We start from the raw sequence: 16,140 nt of genomic DNA, 5'->3' as shown, positions 1-16,140 counted from the left end.
AACCCAAACCCTAAAGTAAGAAATCCAATCTCCCCAAAGCAAACCTCAGTCCCCCAAATTGACCTCAGATCCTAAAACCAAGACCTCTAGATCCCCAAACTGTCACTTCAGACCCTCACATTGTGACCCCCAACCCTAAACTGAGATCTCACCCGCGAGTTCCACTCTGAAACCCAAAGTCTAAAACTGAAGCCTCATACTCAATGTGGGGGACTGCAGGCCCTAACAATTCTCAAAGCTCCAAACTGTGACCCCAGACCCTAAATCTCATACCTCATACTCTACATTGAGATTCTAGACCCTAAATCTACACTGAAGCTTCAATCCTCCCAAATTAGACCCCGCACCCCCAAAATGCTATTCTAGACTTCCAGATCCCCAGACTAGGATCTCTGATTCCAACAGGAAAGCTTCCAGCCACAAAACCCAAGACCTTCAGATTTCCAAAACGAGTTCTCTCCAGACACAAATCCCGAGACCCCAGATCCTAACCTGTGACCCCCAAATCCCCAACACTATTCAGAGACTTCGTATCTCAAACTTGAGCGTGGATCCCCAAACCCAGGCCCAGCCTCAAACCCAAACTCCGGCTCTGCTGCTCGGGTCCTGCCTCCCCCAGGGCCCGGGCGCCCAAGGCACAACCGCCCTCCCGTCTGCCTGAAACTCCCAGAGGGAGGCCACGACCACGAAGTGCACCCCAGGCTCCCCTCTGGCCGGCTAGTCACCCGACCCGTTCCCCTTGGCCTCCAGCACCCGCCTCAGGACGTGCACAATGGCGCCCTTCTGGTTTTGCGCCAGCCCCACACTTGGGAGCCTGATCAGACAGCGTCTCGTGCTGGTCCCGGTAGGCTGGTTGCGTGCGCGAACCTCAGGCCGGCCTCAGCCACCACGTTCCAAGCGTGAGGCGGACGCGAATCCCCTTTGGCGCGAGGCTCCTGCGCGAGGCCTGAGGAGGAGAGCAAGAGCGAACTCCTGAGGCGAGGCCACGCCCTCAGCAGTTCCTGCCAAGATGTGCTGGGTGCGAGACTGGCAGGCTTCGAGTGGCCGTGCGCACGCGCGCCTGGGGAAGGCCCTGTCTTCCACCGCAGAGCTGGCCTGGCCTCGCGCCTCCTGACACAGTCTTTTCCGGTGCGCGCCAAAGCGCCGACCAATCAGCGCTCGCTCAGCTGCCCGCCTTTTCGGCAGGTGCCGCCCCCTCAGGCCACGCCCCCAGACCTCTTCTGAGGTCCTGAGCCAGTGGAGCCTAATGAGGAGGCGGGGTCTCCCTAAGTGCCAATTCTCCGGAAGCAAAGGAGATGTGACCAGTCTCCCTTCCCAACCTCTGGTGTCCCGTTGCCAACTTTTCTCTTTAGCGCATGTCTAATGAGGGCCTATGCCAAGCGCTATGCTACAAGTTGGGAATTTAGCCAAAGTCTTCCCAGTGCAGTTGGGAAGGCTCACAGACCGTGAGAATCTAGTGAGGCACAGGCTGCATTAAAGAGAGATAAATTGAGAAAAGATTCAGAGGAGGGCCATTGGAATCGAGCCTTAATAGCAGTTCCCCTCATGAAGTTATGTTCCTTAATATAGCAAACTTTCCATTTTAGAAAGTTCACTCTCATGGCCCGTGAGGAGGATGGACAGGAAAATATAGCTTAAGGGGAGACGATCTAGCAACCTAGTGGAGAGCAGAGGCCCTGGAGTCCAACACATTTCAGTTCATATCACTTTATTGCTGTGTTGCCCTGGAGAAGAATCTCAATCTCTTTCTGCCTTAGTTTTTATAAATTTGGGATAATTCTTGGGTTCTGTGCAGAGTGTCTGGCATATAATTAACATACAATAGATACTCAACATTTATTTACACTCTTCTGTGTGCTTGAACAAGATACAAAAAGGTGCCTGTCTTCGTGAATCTTCTAACTATGATATGTACAAATTTCTAGTGCATGGAGCTATCCTCCCTCCTAAAGCTTAAGGCTAATTTCCTTATTTGTAAATTAGGAGGTGGTGGTAAGAAAACCAGGGGGAAAAATGGATGGGAAAGTGTTTGAGAAAGTACAAGGCACTGTTAATTATTATGTTAATCAGTTTAAGTAAATCGGTAAGCTTGCTCTTCCCACCTCTCCACCCCTCACAAAAACTGCCCCTTTGCAGTTTTCTCAACCCCTTTTCCAAGGGCCCCGGGCCAAAATGGAGGAGGTTGCACTCCGACTCCCAGTGCGCCTGGCGGGGGCGCTCTGTGCGCCTGCGCTGTCAGGCCCCCTCGCTACCGCCTGGGAGTTAGAGTCGTTCTTTTCCTCAGTCCGCCCAGTTTGCTTCCTTCCCCACCTCCAAGCTTGACCGTGCTGCCTTCTGGGAGTTGTAGTCCGTGGCCGCCCGGACTCCAATTCCCAGCGGGCTTCGGGGCGGGAACCCGGAAGGGGAGGCTGGAGAGGAGCGAGTGGGGGAAACCCGCGTAGCCGAGGGAGCTGCAGCGCGGGGAGATGGTGAGAACCCCGAGACGGGGCCGGGGGCGCTTGAGAACCCGGGCGGGGGTTCGGGACCCTGTGGCGAGAGGGAAGAGGCAGGGGCTAAAGAAGGGACTGGGTGAGGGGAGATCGCTTGGGGGAGGGGATTGGGAGAAATGGGAGCCGGAGGGAATAGTAGAAGAATGGGGGCTGGGGATGGGTCTTGAAGGTGGGGAGAGAGTCGAGCTTTGGGATTGATTGTGAGGGAGCTCAGAGCTGGGGAAATGAGTCCCGAGTTGGAGAAGGGGCTGGGCGTCCTGGCAGAGGCCCTGAAGGGGGCAATTTCGAGGGGTTTAGCGTAGGGGATGTGGAAAGGCATGGGAGTCAGTGCTAGATGAATGAGGGGGTCTGGAGGCTCCGAGGGAAAGGCCAGCTGTGGATGCGGTGGGTTGGAGCTTCTGGATCGGATTGGGGACAGGAGGGCAAGCTGAGATGGTGGAAGAGAGAAATCAGTGATAGAGTGGTGTGTAGGTTAGGATACAGAACTGTGGGTGGAGTGCGGAGCATGAGATGAGGGGCCTGCCTGTAGCGATAGTTTGCTTAGTCCAGCCAGAGACTCCCGATAAACTGGACAGTCACAGAACTGTAGGATAATATGGCCAGCAGGGGCCATAAAGACGACCTTTTGCACTCTCGTTTCTCCAATGGAATTAGAAAAGGGTAGCGGATTATGTGTATGGACATTCCAGCATTCAGATCTTTTCTTCTGCTACTCCTTTGTGACCTGGGCAAGTGTCCCCTCTCTGAAACTCAGTGCCCTTATCTATTGTGGGAACAACATGCCACTGAGAAGAGAGGAGGCTTCCTAAGATCGTCATCCCGGCTCGGGGTAAGTCCGTAGTCTAAGAGCTGTTGGTGGGAAGTTCCCCACCCCAGGAATGTGACTGGGTCACAGGTGCTAATGTATTCCCTTCTTTTTAGTCCAGCCCCAGGGGCGTTATCTCAAACCCTGGCACTGAGCTGGGCACACCCCAGCTCAGAAACATGCGGGGGCGGGAGGGGGGCTTCCCCACAGTCGATTCCAGCTAACACTTATTGTTTAGGAAGTGCCTGGCCCTGTTCTTAGCTACTTGTATGTATTAAGTCCTTTAATTCTGACAACATCCCTAAGTTGTAGGTTCTGTTGTTTTCTCCATTCTACAGAAAGGAAGCAGAGGCACAGAGAGGTTCAGCAACTTTCCCAAGGTCATCCAGCATTAAACGATAGACTCAGGATTCCAACCTAGACCTCCTGGCTCAGAATCTGTGCTCTCCCCACTGTAATTTAGTCCCCTCTCCTTGTACTGACGTACGATGTCATGAGTAGGGCAGAGACTTGAGAACTGAAGCAGTCCTCAGTTTGAATTTTAGTTCTGCCATTTACTTGCTGTGTGACCTTGGGCAAGTCTTTTGGCCTCTCCTCAATTATAAAATGGGATCAGAACCCCTAGGAAGGTTAGAGGGTTCGGGCAGGTAAGCACGTGAAGTGCTTGGAGTAAGTGCTTTATACACCTGAGTTGTCGTTTTTTTGGAATGGGAATGGGAAACACAGACCTGAGAGAGGGCAGTAGAGAAGGACCAGTGAGGGAGACATCAGCCAGGCTGCCTTTCCTTTCTCTCCCAGGTTCCTCCCATATCCTGACTCTTGTAGTTACCCACCCTCTACCCCTGGGCACCCAAGCCCAAGGGTGACTCCCCGAGGGGGTGCTCAGAAAGTCAGTCTGTCCCCATTCCCATTCCTAGCCCCAGCCAAATATAAATATTTCACTTGCCAATGCCCAGCCTGGCCCAACTGCAGGTATTTCTGTGAATATGAAATATTTCTAACAACTGTGTGCTTTTTTTCTCCCAACTTTTTGGTCATTAGGACCTCACTGGGCAGTTTGGCAACTTTGTCAGTCATTTTGAAACAGTTTGGTTCATTTGTCTTGAGGCTTCCGGAGTTTATCCCATAAATTTTCTGACCCTGATAGGAAAGCTTATGGTTAATAGCATCAGCGTCAGATAGGACCACGTTCCTGTCCCACACCTCTGCTGCTGTGTGTCCTTGGCCAAGTTGCTTTCCCCCTCTGGGCCTCAGTTTTCTCATATGTAAAATGGGGGCACATTCCAGCCGTCAGGCTCTTGTAAGCAGTTGATGAGGTCACATGTATAAAACGCCTAGTGCATATTAAGCTCTTAATAAGTGTGAAGTATTTTGATTAATTTTATTCTTTCAAGAAAAATTTATTGAACATGTGCTCCGGAACCAGAACACCCAGATTTTAATCCTGGCTCCATCACCCACCAGCTATGTGACTTTGGACAAGTCACTTAACCCCTCTGGACCTCAGTTTCCTCTTCTGGAAAATGGGGGTTCATCCCTTGAGTAGTCCACCATGTTGATAGAGCACCTACTATGTGCCAGGGCCTGTCCCAGGTACATTTTTGTCTCCACGTCTCCTGTTAGTTTGGGGAAAAGTTGCCAACCTCTTACTTTTCCCTGTACCAGTTTGTCACATCTGGGTGCCCCGGGGTGATGTGACACCTTTTTCCCCCTTTATTTGTTTCTCTTAGAAAATGTTTCTCCTTTCCAAGTTATTTTGCCTTTTCTTCAAATCTTAAGTGTGTTTTCAGCCTGTGCTTATCTGAAGCTTACTCATACAAAATGATTTTTTTTTTATCATTGCGAATGGTATATATCTAGCGGCTCTGGTAAAGCTGCGTTATTCCTAAAAGCACAGGTTTTCTCAAAGACTTGGCTTGTCACCTGCTCCTGACGCCTCAGTTAAGATCATAACCCCCGCTTTACGCTCCTCATCCCTCTCACTTGGTATATTTGTTTCCCTGTAGCACCTTGAAAATTACTATCTATTCCTTGTGCCCTCTCTCCAATCCGTAAGGACAAGGAATTCTGTCTCCTGTGCCCTGCATGTCCCCGATGCCTGGAACAGTGTCTGGCACCCAGTAGCTGCTCTGTAAATTCTGTGTAATTACTAGGTGAGACCCAATACCCAACAGTAAGAAAGGCATGGCCATATTTTGATTATTGTGGGGGACAAGGATCGGTTTCATTTCAGAGTGTGAAATAAAGAGAGATGTCTCTGGCTCCATCAGCGATAACCCTTCAACAGTCTCACTTTTTTTTGGCTGCACTGTGCAGCTTGCGGGATCTTAGTTCCCCGACCAGGGATTGAACCTGTGTCCCGTGCAATGGAAGCGGGGAGTCCTAACCACCGGACTGCCAGGGAATTCTCTGTCTCACCTTTTCTTAATAATCCTGGTGCCTTTGTATTGAACCTCTCCTTGGTGCCTCGCTGGCAGTGAGCGCTCTGCTGGGTTGGTCTCAGTGAATCAGCAGCCAACCCATGGGTGGGTACTGTGATTATCTGTATTTTTCAGTGGGGGAAACCAAGGCACAGAGGGATTAAAAACCCTGCCTACGGTCACACCCCTAGAAGTGGGAAAGCTGGGGTGCTCGGAGGCCCTGTCTGGATTCTGTCTGCACCCTGGATCTCCAGATCCTGAGGATTCGGGTGATTCCTACCATCAGCTGTTAGTCAGAAAGGGAAATTTGAGAGGGGGAGAGAGACCAGCAGACCCTGAGTCCAAAAAGCCAATAACGGGACATGGATGGATCAGGGTTGTGGACAAAGTAGTAGTGGGGGTGACGGGGTAGAGACAGTGGAGGATAGAGCAGGGCCAGGAGCAGAGCCCTGGGGTCCTGCCACCGATGCCTGTTTGGCAGTGGGCAAGTGCGTTCCCTGGGCACCACTCTGTGCCCAGTCCTGTGCTGGCACGACCCTGACCTCCTGGACCATGGGATGGAGGTACCCCAAGGTTGGGGGAGGGGGTATCCCCTGACTCAGCGTGGGGGAGTCAGGCATCTGCTTTTTATCCTTTCCTTCCTTCTTTGGCTTATTCTGTGGTTGCTACTGTTTCCAGCTTCTCAAGTCGCAGGCTCAGCTTGTTAACTGTCAGCCTTTCTCCTTTCTCTGTGCATTGCCAGAAGCAGGTTCTCCCTCCACATGCTGCACAGCTGTCCTCCTTGGAGCTCCCTTTACCTTCATCTGGGGATTCCTTCCTTTTGCCTTTTTCTGGGCTAGATCTTATTTCTTTGATCTGATAGCTTCCTTTTTCTTGGTTTATTCCTTCCTGTGGTGAAACAAATCCTCCAGTAGCTTTCTGAGAAAAGGTTCCTGGGCATGTTTTGTTTGTTTGTTTGTTCATTTTGTTTTGCCAACTTGCACCTCTCATGGAAGAATTTTAAACAGGGGAGTGCTGTGGTCTGATTTGTGTTTGGAAAGCTCTCTCTGGCTACCATGGAAAGGATGGAGCCGGAAATGCTAAACCAGGCCAGGGAGCCACGTGCGGAGGCTGGAGCAGCTGTACCTTTGAGGAGAGGTCCCAGCCTTCCGGAAATCCAGAGGATGAAGGAGAGAGAGGCCCTCACCCAGGTCATTGTCATTCAGCAAGGGCAGGTGACAGGTGCTGCCAGAGGAGGCCTGAGGAGGAAGAGATCCTGTGTAGCTTAGGATGGCACCAGCACAGCTCCTGGAGGAGGTGGCATCCTACCTTGGTCCTGGTCGCAGGATTTCCACCGGCGGACTCGGCTGGACCAGATAGTTTTTCACAAGAGGTCCCCAGTAGCAACTGTGCAGAAGGCAGACAGTATGGCAGTGTTAGGGGTTTGTTCAAACAAATGTGCACTGCACACCTGTGATGTGCTTGGGCGTTGCTTCTCACACTTAATTGTGCTTGCAATCCCCCAGAGAGCTTGTTGAAGTGCACATTCTGATTCAGTGGGTGTAGGGCAGAGCCCAAGACTGCATTTCTAACACACTCCCAGCGGCTGCCGCTCTGGGGACCACACTAATGGTAGCCAACCGCTTGGCGCTGTTCTAAAAGCTGGCGACACAGCAGTGAAAAAAAACTAGGCAAAAGTATCAGCCTTGGGGGAGCTTTCATTTTAGTGAGGGGAGCGGACAATAAACTTTATGAAGTTTATAGTGTATTAGATAGTAACACATGCTAAAGGAGAAAAGTAAATCAGGGAAGGAGAGTGTGTATGTCTGTCTGTGGCAGGGGCTGCAGTTTTCAATCAAGGAGGGTCTTGTGAACAATAAGGTCCTACTGTATAGCACAGGGAACTCTATTCAATATCCTGTGATCAACCATAATGGAAAAGAATATGAAAAAAGAATATGTATATATGTATAACTGGATCACTTTGCTGTACAGTAGAAATTAACACAACATTGTAAATCAACTATACTTCAATAAAATAAGGTAAAAAAAAAAAAAAAAGGAAGGTCCCATGAAGGTGATCTGAGGAGGGGGTGAGCCCTGTGAATGCCTGGGGAAGAGTATTCTAGGCATAGGGAACAGAGAGTGCAAAGGCCTTGTGGACTGAACAAGATGATCCAGGAACAAGATGATCCAGGAAAAGTGCTCCGTATACTCAGTGAACGAGCTGCTTGCACTCTGGAGTCAGCCAGACTCTTGGAGTCAAAGCTCAGCCACAGAGCTGCGTCCGACAGCAATTACTTAGCCCTTCTGTGCCTCCACTTCCTAATCCCTGAAACGAGATGAAAAATAGTAAGATGATGTGAGAATTAAATGAGCTAATATTTGTAAAGTACTCACAGCAAAGCCTGGCTCACGGTGAGTGCTCCAGTGTTAACTGCTGTTGTGATCATTTGCTCTGTAATATATTCATGTTGGCCATGATTGTTTATTTGGATGTCTGCCCCCTTTCCCATGAGCTCTTTCTAGTGAACTCAGTGTCATCTCTGTATCCCCAGCATCCAACCCAGGGCCAGCACACGGGAGGACCTCTGAATGTCAGATGAGGGATATAAAACTGGATTCTCTAATTGTCGGGGGCATTCCAGCAAGGGTGCTGGTTGTGGGGTTCAGGTCCTTACTGATTTTATCTTTTCAACCAATGTCTTATGGAGAGATATATTAAGGTGTCCCATGACATTTGTGGATTTGCCAAACTGTGTGTCATTCTGTTGTTTTTTGCTTTGTATATTTTGAGGCCATAGTATTAGGAGCACGTATGTTGAGAACTTTTGTGTATAATGGGTCAGTTTGTTTTGTCACCACCTTTGTCCCTGATAATACCTTTTGCTTTTGTCAGTTGTTACTGTTTTTTTAAACAGCAATGTCACTCCTCTCCTTGACTCTTGGTTCATATTTGTCTGGTCCGTCTTTTCCCATCTTTTTATTTTCAGTCTTTCTGGCTTCTGATGTTTTACAATAAATGGAGCTTCACGGAGCATTCTCTAAAAGCTGTCTTAGCGTAGGGCTTTGTGCTGGGCTCAGTGTGTGGAAGTTAGAAAATTCTGCCCCAGTGACCTCGGACACAGATAGAATACTTGGGTGTGAAACAGAATTTACACTGTCAGGCTTCATGGGGTTTACGACATGGAGCCTCTGGAAAAGGAGCTTTGATCCATTCAGTCCCATGCTGGGCAGTGTTGCTGGGGTCACCATGATGAGCACGATACCTCTGACCCTTCCTCCCTCCTCTCCTCCCGGGGGTTCACTCTCCAGTGGAGGAGACAGATCCATCTCTAGACAGTGATGACTCAAGAGTGGGCAGGGCTGGGACTTGGGAACCCAGAGGTCCCCCTCTGGGCAGTTTGGAGGTTTCCAGGAAGGGAGCTCAGGGGAAGGCCTCTCTGTTAAAGATACAGGCCCATTAAAGTTACATTTGAGCAAAGACCCAAATGATAGAAGGGATTGAACCATGTGGAGATCTGGGGACAAAGCATTCCAGTCAGAGGAAACAGCAGATGCGAAGACCATGGAAGGAAAGAGCTTGGTGACTCTGAGAAATAGATAGCAAGGAGGCCAGTGTGGGAGCCCAGAGGTGGAGCCTGACCCAGCCTGGGAGGTTAGCTTCCTGGAGCAGGGGATGGCTGAGCTGAGACCCCAGAGAATATATAATTAAACAATAGAGCGCAGCAATCTAGAATCAGATTCCCTGGGTTCATACCCCTACTCGAAGTCACACCAGTTATGTGTGACCTTGGGCTAGTTAGGCAACCTGTCCTGCCTCAATTTCTTCATCTATACAATGGAGATAACAGCTCCTATCGAGGATCAGACAGGGCCCCAGTATCCTAACTACTCTGTATGCCAGATCATGTGCTTACCTGGGTCCACTGGGGGTGTGGAAGAGTGGGGAAGAACGAGGCTGGACCAGTGGGGTATCTGGGCTTTTTCCCAAGGGCACTGGGGAGTTATGGTAGGTTCTGAGAAGGGTAGGGACAAGGTCAGGTTTATACTTTTAGAAGACCCTTCTGGCTCTGATGTGTGGGATGGTTGGTAGTAGGCGGGGTGGTGGGGACGGACAGATGCCTGCAGTGGGGCCACCTTTGAGTGTCTCTTGAGTCCGCCTGGCACTGAAAGGATCTAGGCCAGTGCTGTTCAAGAGAAATATAAAGTGAGCCTTACGTGCAATTTAAAATCTTCTAGTAGCCACATTTAAAAAGTCAAAAGAAGGAGATGAAGTTAATTTTAAGTATTTTAACTCAGTTATATCCTAAATAGTATCATTTTAACAGGTAATCAATATTAGAAAAAACATTATTGAGGTATTTCATAGTCTTTTATTGTACCAACTCAGAGTCAGATTTGCGGCGCCTGGTTGGAAGGGCTGGCCGGAGAGGTCCTTTTGGCCACAAGGCCTGAGCCTTGAATGCCAGGCCCAGAGGCTTAGACTCAGTGCCGCGGGAGCCATCGCAGGGTTCTGGCCATTTGTTTTTCAGGGTTAGGTGATCCCGCTGCCCAGTTTCCCCCGCAGGAAATCTAGCCCCCCAGGGCTCCCTACCAAAGCTAGTCACTTTTAGACCCCCTTCCTTCCGCCCTGGAGTCTCAATCCCTAAACTGCTTGGGCCTTTAAATCTCAACTGTCAATCAAGGCTCCTGTTTAGAGGAAACGTCGTAATAAACCTCTCCTTGAATGCCGTGGCCTCGGTCCTGGCCATGTCCCTCCGTTTAGCAGGAAGTTGGGAGTTGTTCCACGCTCTCTTGCACTCGGCTGTTTCCACACCCCCCTTCGTCACCTCTCGCCTACTCCTCCCTCTTCGAAGTTGGGCCCCTTCGCCAAGGCCTTCCTTATTTGGGCATGGCCCCGAACGGCCGCCGCTCATTGGCTGGGGGCCTCACGCGCGCGTCTGTCAACAAAGAGGCGGAGGGAAACTAGTCGGGTACCCGCCCGCGCGACAGCCGGAGGGAAGGAGCGAGGGGGCGGGCCCTCTTCCCACTCGTGCGCACGCGTGTGTGCAGCCACTTTCTCCCGCCGTAGGGGGCGGGGCTCGGTTTCGAGGGTAGCCCCAGGGGTTGGCGGATTCCGGGGAGGCTATATTTGGGGGCTTGGGGATATTCTTGCGTGCGTGTGGGGATACTTTGGGGTTCCCTTGAGTTTAGGGGGCACCTTGGGATTCTGGTTTCCGTTCTGTTGTAGTGTGGAAGGTTCGGTTGTGTTGTAGGGGATCTCCCGTGTGGATTGGGGTGTTTGGTGGGTATAGGATTTGGGGAGCCACGGAGAGACTGAGAAGCAAAGAAAAGAGTCCAAGAGTACCAATTCTGGACCCAGAATGCGTGGGCTTTCGGCTCTCCCGACTTCCTACCTGATTGTCTCTGGACACGGGATTTAACCTTTCTGTGCCTCATCTGGAAACAGGGACTGATAACACTACCTGCTTCCTAGGGACGGGGGAGGATTAGCAGGAGTTGTTAGAACAGTACCCAGTAAAACTGCCAGCGAGCATGCCATAAGCTCATGTCTGCTTATTAACATTTTGTAAGGTTTCTTTGGGAGTATTTTGGAGGTTCTTTTGGCTTTTGAGAAATATCTGGTTTGGGATTAGTTTTATGTGTTACGGAGATTTTATGCTTTAGTGAGTTGTTTTGCGGTTGGGGGGCTTCTGTGGCATTAGGGAATACATGTGGAGGTTTAGAAAGAGTTTGAGGTGAGTATAGGATTTCAGGAAACTGGTCTTTTAGGTCATCTGTGAGGTTGGGAAATTGCTGTGTGTGTTCGAGTTCTTGGTTAGGCATGGGAATCTGTGAGGGGTTCGTTGAGATTGAGGCTTTCTGTGCTGGAGGGGATATTTTTAGGTTTGGAAGTTTAAAGCAGGATTTGAGAGGGTCTGGATATGTTAGTCAGGATTCATTTGCATCTATAGAGAGTGAATGGCCTTTGATGTGGTAGCTTCTATTCCTGGACATTTTAGATGTGTTGGTGGTTGGTAAACTTAGCCTTCTGTAGGTTTTAGGGGCTGTGTGGCATTTTTGTTGTTGTTGTTGTTGTTTTAAGCAAGAAACTGGCATTTCGGCAGGGGCTGTAAGTATTGGGGTAGGTGGGATTGGGGATTATGGGGGGCAAGGATTTTTAGGATTAGGACTTTCAGTTTCTGGGGTCTGTGGATGTTTGGAGGCTGTCTAGATCTTGAATGGTGTCTACAGGGTTATGAAGTAAATGGTGATTTAGTGGTGTCTGTGGTATTGCCTGAATTTAGAGGGACCATATATACTGCAGAGGTCAGCAAACTTTTTCCATAAAGGGCCAGATAATGAGTATTTTAGGCTTTGCAGGCCATATGTTCTCTGTTGCCACTACTCAACTCTGCCATGATAGCATGAAAGCAATCATAAACAAATGAACATGTTTCAATAAAACTTTTATTTGCAGAGGCAGGCAGTGGGCCACATTTGGCCTGTGGCTCAAAATAGTCTGACCAGGAGTCAGCAAACTACTTTTACCAGTCTGTAAGCATGTGGAAGTTTTGATGTTTGAAGGGTATTTTGTTGTTTTTGTTCGTTTTGTTTTTTTAATTTTTATTTTTGGCTGCATTGGGTCTTCGTTGCTGTACGTGGGCTTTCTCTAGTTGCGGCGAGCGGGGGCTACTCTTCATTGCAGTGTGCGGGCTTCTCGTTGTGGTGGCTTGTCTTGTTGCAGAGCACAGGCTCTAGGCACGCAGGGTCAGTAGTTGTGGCACGCAGGCTTAGTAGTTGTGGCGCACGGGCTTAGTTGCTCCACGGCATGTAGGATCTTCCCAGACCAGGGATCGAACCCGTGTCCCCTGCATTGGCAGGCGGATTCTTAACCACTGGGCCACCAGGGAAGCCCTGAAGGGTATTTTGGTTTCAAGATGTCTGGAGGGAAATGGGCCAGGGAAGGATTGAGACTGAGGGATTGAGACTGTTGGTCCTGCAGTGGAACGTGGTCGTGTCAGAGTCATTAGCAAAATTGCTTCCAGATTAGGTCAAGCACACAAAGTCATTGCAAAATAAAACGGTCACTACTGTAAGCCCTAAATTGAAAAGTCTGGAAAACAAGTTCGAGGGCCTGGTGTTAACACTATGTAAGCCTTCCCCACTCTGAGCCTCAAACTCAGCAAGTTGTGAGCAACTTGAGGAAACTAGACCAGAAGGGCCTTCTCATCCCAGGGGTCTGCGTTTGTGCTTAAGGGAATTACCTGCACAGTCTTGGTGCAAGTGTGTGCATTTTTCTGGGTGAGGATACACAGCTTTAAGGGATCCTTCAAGAGCCTCACGACCCGAGCAAAGTGAGGAGCTGAATTCTTAAGGACCTCTCTGTCTCCGACCTCTGATTTTCTTCCCCTGACCAGCCTACCTTGTTGCTTCCTCTGGGCTCAAGCCGCAGTAGCTGTGGGCAGGGCTGGGAATTCTTGTCTTTTCAGGAACTTGTTACTAGGTGAGCAAATAGAAAAAGGAGGAGCTGTCAGTTGGTACTTGCATTTCTGTTTAAAAAGTTATGGCAGCAGGAGACCTCTGGATCGTGAGTGAAACCAGTCAGGCTGTGAGACAGCGGAGGGTTGGAGCAAACTACGAGCTCCGGTCACACTCTGAGTTTTACAGGAGCAGGTCCTATCCCCTCTGCAGCCTTCCATTTGCTCACCTGTGCCAGGGGGGCGGGAACAGGATCTCAGTGGTCTAGTTTGGTCTGTCCCCTCAGGTCAGGAGATGTTGAGGTCAGTGGGGTACTGGGAGGGCAGGCCGTTCCCCAGCTCCCCAGCCTCCTCTTCCCTGTCTCCAGGTGGCCTGTGGAGCCCCCCACCGCCATTCAGGTCCTGAGATGTGGTGAACCCCCACCTGTCTGCCACCATTCCCCAGAATGGACCGAGGGGGCCTCCTTCCCTTCCAGCTGTGGTGCCCCCGGCCCTTTGGCACCTACTCCCAGAACCAGCCGCGCCCGCCTTCCGCAGCCCTCAAGCCGTCAGCCTGCCCTGAGCCAGGTGGGGGGGCGGAGCCAGACCATGGCCCTGCCCACTCAGAAAACACACCCCCAGCCTTGGCCACGGAGGCTCCTGCCTCCCAGCCTGCCCCGCTCCTTTCAGCAGCGGCTGCCGGCGACGAGGGTCGAGTCCTGCTGGACACGTGGTATGTTATCAAGCCCGGGAATACAAAGGAGAAGGTGGCCTTCTTTGTGGCCCACCAGTGCGGTGGAGGCAGCCGGGCCAGCTCCATGAAGGTCAAGGGGCACTGGGGCAGTGACAGCTCCAAGGCCAAGCGGAGGAGGCGCTGTCTTGAGCCTACGAAGGCTCCTCCGGACCCAGGGGGACAAGACGGGCCCCCTGCTGCTGAGGGGGTCCCAGCCTCAGCCAGTGAGGATGTGGACCTGCTCTCTGTGGCCGAGATGGTGGCCCTGGTGGAACAGCGGGCCGCCCTGGCCCTGCAGAGCTACCCGCGCCCGAGCACCCCAGCGCCTGTGGTCTATGTGTCGGCCGAACAGGGTGGGCCTGCCAAGGGGCTGGGGTCCGAACGGCGGTCTGGTGGCGGGGACTGCAGCCGTGTGGCGGAGGCCGTGGCCCACTTCGAGGCTCAGCGGGACAACCCTCCAGCCAAAGGCCTCCGCAAGGAGGAGCGGCCCGGGCCAGGCCCTGGGGAGGTGCGCATCGCCTTTCGGATCTCCAATAGCCGAGAGCCCCGTGCACCGGATGGCAGCTTGCCCAACGGGAGCGGGGGCCGGCCGGGTTGTGCCTACCCTGGCAGCCCGGGTCCTGGGGCCCGGGCCAAGGACAAGATCACCTGCGACCTGTACCAGCTCATCAGCCCCTCTCGGGATGCCCTCCCCAGCAATGTGGAGTTTCTGCTGGCTAGGGCGGATGAAGCCAGCGAGGGTGAGACCTCAGCCCCTGCCAGGCCCGAGGACACTCCCCCGGCCCCCCCTCCACCCCCTGCCCGGGACTGTGGCGCGTCAGGCTTCCATGTGGATGTGGTGGTGACGGGGGTGGTGGATGAGTGCATCTTCTTCGGCAAGGATGGCACCAAAAACGTGAAGGAAGAGACGGTGTGCCTGACCGTCAGCCCCGAGGAGCCACCCCCGCCTGGCCAGCTCTTCTTCCTCCAGCCCCGGGGACCTGATGGGCCCCCCGAGCCACCGCCAACTGACTCGCCCGCCACTGCACCCGGCCCGGACGATGCTGAGGGGACGGTGGACACCTCCCTGTGCCGCCTGTACCGGCACGTGTCGCACGACTTCCTGGAAATCCGCTTCAAGATCCAGCGGTTGCTGGAGCCGCGACAGTACATGCTGCTGCTGCCTGAGCACGTGCTGGTCAAGATCTTCAGCTTCCTGCCCACGCGCGCCCTGGCGGCCCTCAAGTGCACCTGCCACCACTTCAAGGGCATCATTGAGGCTTTCGGCGTGCGGGCCACAGACTCGCGCTGGAGCCGCGACCCGCTCTACCGTGATGACCCTTGCAAGCAGTGCCGCAAGAGATACGAGAAGGGCGATGTGTCGCTCTGCCGCTGGCACCCCAAGCCCTACCACCACGACCTGCCTTATGGACGTTCCTACTGGATGTGCTGCCGCCGAGCCGATCGCGAGACGCCCGGCTGCCGCCTGGGTCTGCACGATAACAACTGGGTGTTGCCCTGCAATGGGCCAGGCGGTGGGGGCGGCCGGGCTGGCCGGGAGGAGGGGAGGTGAAGCCGGGGGAGGGGGGGGGAAGAGCCCACCATGCCCACCCCCACCCCCTCCCCCTGGGAGCCGAGGGTCAGGACTGGGTCACCAGCCCATACCCTCTGCCCAGGCAGCGTTGATCCCCCTCCAGAACTGCGATGGTGTTCAGGGGGATGACCCAAGAAAGCACTCTGATTGACCCCTACTGGTTTTCTACTCTTCAGACCCTCAAGTAGGGTGTTTTTTTATCAGCATCTCAATTTCTTCTCCATTCAGCCCCAGCGCCCTCCCTGCCACTCTTCATACCCCAGGGACCTACAAGCAGGGAGCAGACGGCAGCTAATTTTGGTACTACTTAAGGGTTCCCCCATTCTGGCCCCCTTCCGTTCCCTCCCCTCAGTTCTTTCCCTCTGGAGCTGTTTTTCTTTTCCCAGGAGGCTGCAGCACCCAGGGTTGGTACCCTTCCTAACCTACTACACCAGGGCTCACCTCCTCTTTAGGAACTGGGGCCATCAGATCAAAGATCACATTTGGCAGTTTTCATGGCCGCCTGCCATTTCCCCATTAAAACAATAAAAATCAGTTTTCTCCTTAACCTCAAGCTACCAGTCTCTCTACTTCCCCTAAAGGGGAAGAGAAGAAAAAAGTTGAAGTGTAAAAATTCTCCTCCTCCCAATATTTAAGCTATTGCCATGACTCTCCCCCCTCCCCCCTGCAAAAAAGCTGTGAAGCCCTTTGCCTCGCTCT

At 52.3% G+C, this 16,140-nt stretch overlaps 1 protein-coding gene across 1 annotated transcript; it reads left to right on the top strand.

The window, feature by feature from the left end:
• Nucleotides 1-2,412: 2,412 nt before the first annotated feature.
• On the top strand, nt 2,413-15,420 carry FBXO46 (F-box protein 46; the record flags this gene model as incomplete). The annotated part of the gene is made up of 2 exons (XM_082862855.1): nt 2,413-2,468; nt 13,525-15,420. Exon 2 carries the CDS (start codon nt 13,603-13,605, stop codon nt 15,418-15,420), a length of 1,818 nt encoding a protein of 605 aa, XP_082718981.1. The 5' UTR covers nt 2,413-2,468; nt 13,525-13,602.
• Between the last annotated feature and the right edge of the window lie 720 nt (nt 15,421-16,140).

Source organism: Leucopleurus acutus (assembly GCF_964270905.1).
Source record: "Leucopleurus acutus genome assembly, chromosome: 20".
NCBI lineage: Eukaryota > Metazoa > Chordata > Mammalia > Artiodactyla > Delphinidae > Leucopleurus > Leucopleurus acutus.
This window is presented reverse-complemented; position numbering and strand designations above follow the sequence as displayed.